This window comes from Phytophthora cinnamomi (genome assembly GCF_018691715.1).
Source record: "Phytophthora cinnamomi strain GKB4 chromosome Unknown Contig23, whole genome shotgun sequence".
NCBI lineage: Eukaryota > Oomycota > Peronosporomycetes > Peronosporales > Peronosporaceae > Phytophthora > Phytophthora cinnamomi.
Window position 1 is genome coordinate 1,420,830 of NW_027150956.1, and position 10,939 is coordinate 1,431,768.

Consider the following 10,939-nt stretch of genomic DNA (forward strand, 5'->3'; position numbering starts at 1 on the left):
CGGAGGCTCCATGTACAAGGCAGCTAAGCTAGTTGACCATGGGAAAACGATTGCAGTGACGTCTATCCACCAAGTGCTTGCAGTGCTGGAGACCTGGGTCGAGAGGACCATCACGCCACCGACGCGGGCGTCTGACTGGGAGCTGATTTGCAGTGAGTTTGAGCACGTCAGTGGCATGCCAGGTGTTGTTGGGGCTGTGGACGGGTGCCTAATACGAGTAAAACGTTTTGCGGACTATGACGGCTGGTACTGCCGTCGCGGGTATCCGGCATTTAACATGATGGGTGTCGTGGACCACCGCCAGCGATTCATGGCATATTCGCTACGCAACGGAGCTCAAAACGACAAATCCGTATTTAATCGATCAATTTTCGCCCGCGAGATGCTCGATACATTTTCCCCCGGAACGCACCTCGTTGGAGACGCGGGTTATCAACTTCTCACTAATGTATTGACCCCGTATTCGATCCTCGCGGAGATGACCCGAGTCAATCGTTGGTATAATTTGGTGCACAGTAGAACACGTATTGCGGTGGAGCAGTAGTTTGGAAGGCTCAAAGGCAAGTTTAGAGTGTTCAAATCGGATCTGTCGCTACAAACGCCTACAGACATGGCGTTGATCATCAAAGGCTGCCTTGTACTTCACAACTGGATCATCGACCTCGATGGAACACCTGCACTTACTCCTGTGGCTATAGAAGACTGGATGGAGATCGACCGAGCATGGTGGGCTACAGAAGAAGTGGCGGGACAGGAAAAGCCAGCTCGCGACAAGCGCGACGCAATTAGAGATTACCTGTTTGCTTGTCGCGTTGAGCAGTTCCTGCAGGTGTAGTTGTAGTGACAGCGTTATCAGCAGTACTCTGCATGAAGGCCAATATAGCAGCGTTTACTTGACGAGACCCATCAAGGGAGGCTTGCATCAGCTAGAGTGTTTTCTGTTGATTGACATCGAGAGCGGTGATCTGTTCTTCCATTCGAGCCAACTTGGTCATAAGCAGCTGAACGTCATGAGATGTCCCGTTGGAGTTCAATCGTAAGCTTAGTGACTCGGCCATCGACGTCACCGCGCTCGCCAGATCCATCTTACGCTTTCGAGCCTGACGCTTGTTGGCCGCGCCTTCAGTGACAATGGTGCGCGGTTGCTCTTCTGGCGAGGGTGAAGCCTCCGAGGTGATGGAGCCCGTTTGACCGAAGTCACTGTTTCCCATCCCACTCAGATCGCCAAAGTACATGATCAGCGTAGGCCAGATGCTAGGATATTCGAGCGGATGTTCCGTGCTATTGCCGGTCTGGGGCTCACTGGCCTTGATGTTGTTGAATGTGGTCTTCAACCCCTGGAACTTGTTCTTGAGCTGCGATACTTTGCATGAGCGGCAGTTCTCCTCGTTAAAATCATCTAGAATGTGAGTCCAGGCTGCAGTCAGCTGCGCTTTGCTCTTCGAGCCCTTGAAGGCAGGGCCGTACTTGTGCATCCGGAGGAACAACAGCGACTCCACGAGAGCATCGCTCCACTCTATGCGCTCATCTGGGCTCTCCACTGTTGCCCCTTGGGCGTCTCCTAGATCAGCTGCTTCTGTGAGGCTGGCCATGCTTAACTGTGAGCAAAAGTTATACTGACTTGCATGTGAATTTCGTAAGGGAAATGCGAAAATGTGCTGTGACCCGACCTCCACTTTATTAGCAATAAAAGAGCCAAAAAGAGAAGAGGTGCGACCCGCCCCTAACCAGTGGTCTGGTCAAAAGGAAGTTGGACTACGAGCTGTAGAGCTTGAAACACTTAAAGACGGCTTCGGGCCGAGATTGCAAAACCAAAAGTAAGATTGATTGAGTGAGTTTTAGCTTCTAGCCTGCCTACTATGCTCTCTTGTTGGCAAAAAGAAAAGCAAACATCTGTGGGAATCGAACCCACGACCTTCGAGTCAAAAACCCGGTACTAACCCACTAAGCAATACAGACTTGTGCAAAGTCATGGACACCCTACTCCTACATATGCAAATACTATGCACCCACCCGCGCATCCACGCAGCTTGAACATCCAGACGCGCTCCCACGCGCTCGTCCTCATGCACACGCAGCCTGCGCGTCTCATCTTGAGCATTGGACGCCGCCACAAAGCCTCGCACACGCGCACACACACACGCACGCACACGCACGCACACGCACACGCACGCACACGCACACGCACACGCACGCACACACAATGGCGCGCCAAGTGTGAAGCCACGCGCACGCATCACCCTTTAACACTCTCCCTTGATGCGCTGTGCCTGGCGTCTTAGTCGTCCATGCCGAGTCCAACGATAAACTGGCGGTGCTTGGGTCGTGCCAGCGCCTTGGTAAACCCGTCCGCGACCATCTCGTCTGTCGGCTTGTACTCAAGCACGATGATCTTGTCTTCCACCTTCTCGCGCAAGAAGTGATACTTCAGGTGGATGTGCTTCGTACGTGAGTGGTAAGCTGGGTTCTTGGCCAGCGCAATGCATCCTTGGTTGTCCTGGAATATTGTAGTAGCACCCACACACTCAGCCCCCACGTCCTTTAGTAGCTGACGCAGCCATACTGCCTCTTGGGTGGCATTGTATAAGGCCATATACTCTGCCTCCGTGCTCGATGTTGCCACTGTCGGTTGCCGCTTCGACTTCCACGAAATCGCACTCCCATTCAGGAAAAACACGTAGCCTGTAGTCGAGCGCCGAGTGTCCAGATCGCCTGCCCAGTTCGCATCCGCGTAGCCGAACAACTCTCCCTTGGTCCGGCCGTTGAACACAAGCCCCAAGTCTTGAGTCGTCTTCAAATACTTTAAAATCCTTTTTGCGGCCACCCAATGAGACTTGTTGTAGTACTCGCAAAACTTGGCCACTTCACCCACAGCTTGAGCAATGTCCGGACGGGTGCAAGTTGCGAGGTACATTAAAGCCCCACCAACTCGCGGTACGGGTACTTAGGCGCGAAAACTTCGTCCTCCGAGGGTTTCACCAGTTTCGAGTTGCTATCCGCTGGTGTGTGCACTGCCTTGCAGTTTTCTACACCGAACTTTTCTGCGAGTCGCTGAATATACGCTCGTTGGTTCATGATAATGACCTTGCTCTCACGGTCGCGGTGGATCTCGATGCCGAGACAGTACTTTAGCTCACCAAGCTCCTTAATGCTGAACTCACGCTTCAGCGCCTCCTTGATCCCAGTAATATCTGCTTTCGTCTTGCTGAAGATCATGAGGTCGTCCACATAGACGACAATAATGCTGAACTTTGAGCCAGAACGCCGAACGTACACACACGGATCCGCCGCCGATCGACAAAAGCCTTGGCTTTCCAAGTGCTTATTCAGCTTGCTGTTCCATTGACGCGCCGCTTGCTTCGTGCCGTAAAGTGCTTGCATCAGCAAACACTTCTTAGTCGGGTTGCTTTGGTCCTCGAAACCATCTGGCTGGTCCATATAGAGTTCCTCGTCCACGTCACCGTATAGAAACGCGGTGTCAACATCCACGTTTTCAGCCTCCATGTCTTCCTCTGCAGCAATTGCCACAACCATGTTGATGGACTCCTTGCGTGCTACAGGAGCGAACGTCTCCGTGTAGTCAACTCCTGGGCGTTGTGTGAAGCCCTTTGCCACCAAACGAGCCTTGAACTTGATAATTTTCCCGCTCGGGTCTCGCTTGATGCGGAAAACCCACTTGCACCCGATTGCCTTTTTTGTCTGATGGCATATCCACCAAAGTCCAGGTGCGGTGATCCTCAAGCGACTTCATCTCGCTTTCCATGGCACGCAGCCACTCGTCCTTGTACTTGCTGCGCATAACTTCGTCGTATGAAACAGCACGCTCGCCGTCGTCGTCTTCAGTAAGTAGACAGTAGAGGGAATCGAACTCACCCTCAAAATCGTCCAAGTTGAACTCACCACGTCGAGTCCCGGGGTACTCGTCCTGGTAGCGCACAACTCCACGCCTTTTGCGTGCCGGACGCACCATCCACTCCTCCTCGCCATCTCTCCCCGGAGTGCTAGAGCCACGCGTCGGCACAGAGTCAGTCGGCCCGCTGTGATTATCAGGTTCCCGGCGTGGGTGAGTTGGGGGTGTGCGGAAACCTTCCTCAACGCTGGGTTCTTCCGTGCGCTCCTCTTCTTCGTCGTTGCCGATGATATCGATCACCTCCTGGCTGCCCTCCTTACGCGCCGTAGCGAGTGGGGCTTCAGCAAACGTCACACTCCTTGAAATCACGATTGATCCGTTAGTTGGATCCAGCAGTCGATATGCTTTGTGCTGTTTGGCGTAGCCGAGGAAAACGCACTTGATACCCGAGTCATCCAGCTTTTTGCGTTTTTGCTTGGTCACATGGGCATAGCACTCGGTCCCAAAAACGCGCATGTGCTCCAGACGTGGCTCCCTTTTGTAAACCAGTTGGAACGGACTTGAGTGTGGGTTTGAAGTGTTAGGCAACACGTTCCGAATGTCTGCTGCAGTCATCATAGCCTCACACCAGTACGACTTGTCAATCCCGCTCTCTTTCAGCATGCAGCGTGTCATTTCGACCAGAGTACGGTTCATTCGCTCTGCCATACCGTTTTGCTGCGGGTTGTATGGTACCGTAAACTCCTGCTTGACCATCTTGTCGTCGCAAAGAGTCTCCATTGCTGCGTTGCAATACTCACCACCATTATCACTGCGTAACACCTTAACCTTGATGCCCGCGCTTGTTTCTGCCTCTTTGAGAAATTTCTTGAACGCCTCACACACTTCGCTCTTCTTGCGCAGTGGATAGATCGTCACAAAACGGCTTTTCATCAAAATAAAGCTCACAATATACTTGTAGCCCGACTTGGATGCGGGGGTGACAGGCCCCAACACATCAGAGCACACGGTGGTGTCATTGCGTGCACTCTCCCTGGCTTCGAGCTCCTTCTCGGTTGAACTGAATGGCTTGCGTGCTTGTTTCGCAGTCGCGCATACACCACACACGGTTCCAGGTGCAACTTGCGCACCACTGAGTTTTCCGTCCTTAACCATGGAGTTCAACGTGCTGAAAGACACGTGACCGAGTCGCCGATGCCATAGACCAACGTCGTTTTCAGCCACATGACACTCCTCACCACCATCAGTGTTGAGGTACATCAGCTTGCCTTGCTTCCTACCCGTCGCCACAACTTGGCTGCCGCGTTTCACAACGCACCGCTCGCTGTCCATAGTCACGGTCATACCGCGTGCTGTTGCAGCCGTCAGAGAGAACAGGTTCTTGTTTAAGTCTTCAACATGCAACGTGTTTTCCAGCCGCGCGTTTATCCACGAACTTCCAGTCCAGACACGCAAAACAACTGTTCCAAAGCCGAGAATCTTCAAGTTCGCACTGTTCTTTGCGCTCAATATGCTGCGCGCAGTCTTTATAGCCGAGTACTCGTGAAAGGCGTCGCGTGTCTTGCACATGTGTGCCGAAGCACCACTATCCATCACCCAGCTCTCGCTCGCAAAAAGCGTCGGTCGCGTTAAACGCAACGTTTGACTGGTCTTGGATACTATCATCGGGACTTGCCCTAGAACGGCAATCCCTCGCGTAATGGCCCATCTTGCCACAGTTGAAACACGCTCCGGAGAATCCCTTCTTGCGTCCCCCGCGCGTGTTCTTCTTCTTCTGTTGCTGCTTTCCATTGCCCTTACCGGCAAGAAGCGCGGTCGCCTCTTCGACGCGCGTCGAGGCCTTTTTGACGCACTTCTTCCGCAATCAGCTTGCTCACGAGGTCTGCAAGCTTGAAATCGCTCACTGACATGCGAAATGCTTGAACCAGGCTCTCGTAGCTCGATGGTAGACTCCGCAACATCGTCGCACAGACGTCTTCTTCGCTCGGTTCACACCCCGCGTTCTTCATATCCATCACGAGCTTCTCTAACTCCGTTACGTGATTGCTGACGGAGGATGCTGTAAACTTGAACGCCGAGAACTTCTCTTTGAGCCACAGTCGGTTCGCCATGTCTTGAGTCTCGTGGAACGTTTTCAATGTGTCCCACGCTTCCTTCGCAGTCTTGGACGTCACCACGTGCATCAACTGCGAGTCGTTGAGGTTGAGCACAATCGCCGCGTGCGCTTGCTGCTCCTTCGCCGAGGCCACCTCGGCTTCTCCGCTGACCGCATCCCACAATCCCTTGGACATCAGGTACATCTTCATCTTGTAGCTCCACAGCGAGTAGTTCGAGCCGTCGAAAGGCTCGACTTTGAACTTGGTGTCGGTACTTGGGCTCATAACCAAAAGGAAGTTGGACTACGAGCTGTAGAGCTTGAAACACTTAAAGACGGCTTCGGGCCGAGATTGCAAAACCAAAAGTAAGATTGATTGAGTGAGTTTTAGCTTCTAGCCTGCCTACTATGCTCTCTTGTTGGCAAAAAGAAAAGCAAACATCTGTGGGAATCGAACCCACGACCTTCGAGTCAAAAACCCGGTACTAAACCACTAAGCAATACAGACTTGTGCAAAGTCATGGACACCCTACTCCTACATATGCAAATACTATGCACCCACCCGCGCATCCACGCAGCTTGAACATCCAGACGCGCTCCCACGCGCTCGTCCTCATGCACACGCAGCCTGCGCGTCTCATCTTGAGCATTGGACGCCGCCACAAAGCCTCGCACACGCGCACACACACACGCACGCACACGCACGCACACGCACACGCACACGCACACGCACGCACACGCACGCACACGCACGCACACACAATGGCGCGCCAAGTGTGAAGCCACGCGCACGCATCACCCTTTAACATGGTCGGCGTCCAGGCACGCAGAGGTGGCGGCTGGCTGCAGCAGGGCTGTGGCGCGGCAAAACCGACGCCGGCAATGAACAGCTCGGATCAAGGCGGATCAAGGCGGATCAAGGCGGATCAAGGCGTGCGGAGCAAAGACGGGGCCTCACCGGGAATCGAACCCGGGACCTCTCGCACCCGAAGCGAGAATCATACCACTAGACCACGAGGCCACTCCAAACAGACCTAACCGCACACAAACTAAAAAACGCACTCACGCAAACACACGCCACACATTCGACGCATACGCACATCCACAGCACCCACCGCATCTACCGCTACCTGCTCCTACCCTCCGATACTCAACGCCGCGCGAATTGCCGTCGCGGCGGACACTGCAACATGGCCAACGTTCACACCTATCAGTGCTCGAAATACACCGATCATGGATGAGACCAGCCGATTCGCCGCAAGCCAGAGGCGGTGGGCTTCCCTCCGTGTGCTCCGATGGGTCCTCGACACGAAGCTTTGTTCAGAACACTTTGCTGAAACGAACTGCACTGTGGAAGGATGGTTCGCGTTCAGCTTCGTCTTTTGTTTTCTTGGCGCCCACGTCGAAGTATTGCTGATGCTTGCCTTGTTGGGAGAGCGTTTTTTAGCCTATCTCCGTGACACTTAGTGCATTTAGGATGCACCGAGGCATAACTGGATAGATACTGCTGTGGTATGGACTAGTATTTTCCGGAAATTGACTTAAACTGTTTTAGGACAGCTCACTGGTTTGATGGCGTAAAAGCTGTACGCCTAGTTGGTGTCCCACGGGCCCCAGTAGCTTCAGATCTTGTTCACGACATCCTCACCTAGCTTTTCAATTGCTCGAGGACGCGCGGCTTCTTGTCTACCCACTCCTTTTTATCGTTTACGCCGAGGCATTATTGTTTGCGATCCTCCACCGCGTCGCCGCATCTTGCTGAAAATGACAAAGTCTCCGCCGCTCGCGGTGGTTTTACTTATCGATGGAGCGCCCATAACAAAAATAAATAATTAACGATTTTGTCGGTATCAATTGCGGGAACCCGGAATCCGGCCAATGGTTTCATGCGTGAGTTTAGAAGCCATGGAGAAAGTCATGTTCGAGTTATTGAAGTACTCGATTACATGTTGACGGTGCCGGGGGAAAGACGAAGGATTATATGCTTGCGGATGTGGGAGCGCGGAGAATTGGTGAGGACATGAATATTGTGGTCAAAATCGTATCAACGGCCGGGTTCGAACCGGCGACCTTCTGCGTGTAAAGCAGACGTGATAACCACTACACTACGCTGATGATATGCTTCAGACTTCTTTTTATTTTAGTACGATTGTAGACTGGTATGTCCTATTTTGCAAATAAGTGCTTATTAAACGCCTGTTCTTATATATAAAAAGAACGCCATTCTGATTTGCCGGTCCCCAGACCTTTCATTTACAGCTGACTGCCATCGATTTATAAGCAAGTCACATTGAATGTCCAGCATCACGCATTCTGAGGCCAGATTGTATAACAGTATATTATACAGTATAAGCGGCGTCCTCGATCAAAGCGGTCTGCAAACTCGAAGCTGTAACCTAAGTGAACATCTTAATGAGTACGTACAATACATATAGACATTCATACAATGCACAGAACTGAATTTGGACAGAAGGAGCTGCTTGTACTCGTTGTTTGGTCTGCTCGCGTTTGTCGCTATTTAAATGGCTCAGTAGGCCGGGGTTAGCATTTGGGAGAGATCTACAAAGGGCGTTTTACGGCCCCACCAACGCTTTAAGATGTGTCGTATCGCTTTTCTAATTTGATATCATACCTTGTGAGTGTGTGGGTGAGTGAGTAAGTAAGTGAGTGGGTGAGTGAGTGAGTAAGTAAGTGTGTGGGTGAGAGTAAGTGAGTGTGTGTGAGTGAGTGTGTGTGTGTGTGTGTGTGTGTGTGTTTGGCCAACCAGGAGCGAATTTCTAGGATATGCGGTAGGGTAACCACACCCAGTTTGTATTTCCTCTGGGTGAAACGGTTGTACAGTGCGCGCCAAATCAATAGTACCCCCAAATTTGAAGTACGGTTTTGGCAGTTGCTCAGCGAGTTGAGCGCTGCTATTTAGATATGTAGTCCCTACTGTGAGTACTATTAGGGGGGTTGTGCTAACAATCGGGATATCGGACTCCTTAACAGGGCTCCCATACAAAAAAACATTTTTGGCTACTGCGACACGAAATAGTACCAGGCACTTTTTTTGTTCAACCATACAAACGTCTATATTAAAATAGAGGTGGTTAATAGGTTGTCAGTCCACCCTTCGCCTTAACTACGACAAGGCACCGGCGGGGCATCGACTCAATTACTCCTTCTCAATCGACTCCCAGGCTAATAGAATAGCCTTTTCGAGCTCTGCAACTGAGTTGTACTGTCGTCCATGCGCGTAGACACGTGAAGCCATCTTGCCCCAGATGTTCTCGATCGGGTTACAGTCAGGGGATCGCGCGGGCCACTCCATGCGCTTGACGTCCATCTCGTCCATGAACTCCTTCGTCTCTCTGGAGACGTGGATCGACGCGTTATCTTGTTGAAGCAGGAAATCCGTGCCGTGATGCTTGTGGGCAAACGGGAGTAAATACTCCGAAAGAGTATGGACATCGTGGCCAGAGTTCTGGCGACCGCGCAGAACTGCTAGCTGGCTCTTCCCCTCGGCGCTGAACGCCCCCCAGACCATCATACTGCCACCCCCATTCTGGCGCCGGATGTACGACTGGGCCGGACGGCGTAGGTCCCTCCAGTAGTACTTGTAGCCGTCCGGCCCATCCAGATTAAACTATTTTTCGTCTGAAAAAATAGTGTAATTCCATGTGACTACAGTAAAAACAATTAGCAATATTTCGTGCAAGAAATAAGTCAAAAAGGGTACTTGCCTAGGGTCAGGATGTGCGTCTCAGCCAACAGCATCCTTGCCTGCTTGTGCGCGGCCGTAAGAGGCAATGTCTGGTCCATCTTAGTGTAGACAAGAAAGTCCACGTCGTGCAGCAGCCTCTGCACCGTGCGGAGAGAGGCCTTGCAGCCGTACTTCGACTTGAGCTCTGCCGCCGTGTGTGCTCCTGTAGCTGCAGCCCTCACCAGCAGCCTGGTTTCCCTCTCGCTGAGAGACGCCTGCCGTCCTGCCTTGCCTGCCTTGCCCGTGTCGGTGTCGGACTGTGGCCCTCTCTCCTCGGCAACGACCCTCTTCAAGCTGGTCCGTGCGCGGCCGGTCCGGCGCTCAATCTCGTGCAGCGACAGCCCCGCGTCGGCCAGGCCGACGACCCACCAGTGCTCTTCCTTGCTCAGGACCTTGCCGCGGCCCATTTAATAATGAGAGCGAGGAGGGAGGCCCCGGGCGCGCACGACCGTTGATCACAATGCGCTCTGTGCCATCCGTTTACTAGCTACTGACCTTCACTATTTTAATATAGAAGTTTGTATGGTTGAACAAAAAAAATGCCTGGTACTATTTCATGTCGCAGTAGCCAAAAATGTTTTTTTGTATGGGAGCCCTGTTAAGGAGTCCGATATCCCGATTGTTAGCACAACCCCCCTAATAGTACTCACAGTAGGGACTACATATCTAAATAGCAGCGCTCAACTCGCTGAGCAACTGCCAAAACCGTACTTCAAATTTGGGGGTACTATTGATTTGGCGCGCACTGTAATGGAAAAAATATAAGCGACCATAACTTTTCATCAAGACATGCTATTGGACCTTGGATTGTAGCATTCGACGCGAAATACACTGTTATTGTCTCTCCTTATCCAAACACTGAAACAGCGTTAAAACTGACAGATATATTATCAAAATGGAGCAAAAACGTGTGCACGATCATCGCCCATTTTCGTACTTAAGACTAGCTCAGGACCCCTTGGTCGGAACCTCTAGGGGTCGTAGGCGTTTCTTGACAGGGATACTACTGTGACAAGACGGCTAGCGTCTGAGCTTTATTTCTAGGGCATATGTGCGCTCGTAGCAGGCATCACATTAGCTGCGGTGGGTACAATTTTTGGGTTTTCTCTTTTTCGTGTGAAAAACCGTACTATATGCAATATTGCAATCATACGGGGACATTCGCGAACCCGGAAGAAATTCCGTTTTGGTCTTGAACCTAGCAATCGAGCCTTTGAGCAGAAGGGGTGTCGAAGCAGATAAAGTAGAT

At 51.9% G+C, this 10,939-nt stretch overlaps 3 protein-coding genes across 3 annotated transcripts; all 3 read right to left on the reverse strand.

Annotated features, from left to right (window-relative positions):
* Positions 1-926: 926 nt before the first annotated feature.
* On the reverse strand, positions 927-1,592 carry IUM83_05192 (uncharacterized protein; the record flags this gene model as incomplete). The annotated part of the gene is made up of 1 exon (XM_067929315.1): positions 927-1,592. The coding sequence occupies one exon, from the start codon at positions 1,590-1,592 to the stop codon at positions 927-929; it is 666 nt and encodes a 221-aa protein (XP_067794925.1).
* Positions 1,593-9,102: 7,510 nt separating this feature from the next.
* On the reverse strand, positions 9,103-9,567 carry IUM83_05193 (putative retroelement; the record flags this gene model as incomplete). The annotated part of the gene is made up of 1 exon (XM_067929316.1): positions 9,103-9,567. The coding sequence occupies one exon, from the start codon at positions 9,565-9,567 to the stop codon at positions 9,103-9,105; it is 465 nt and encodes a 154-aa protein (XP_067794924.1).
* Positions 9,568-9,653: 86 nt separating this feature from the next.
* Positions 9,654-10,097, reverse strand: IUM83_05194 (putative retroelement; the record flags this gene model as incomplete). The annotated part of the gene is made up of 1 exon (XM_067929317.1): positions 9,654-10,097. One exon carries the CDS (start codon positions 10,095-10,097, stop codon positions 9,654-9,656), a length of 444 nt encoding a protein of 147 aa, XP_067794807.1.
* Between the last annotated feature and the right edge of the window lie 842 nt (positions 10,098-10,939).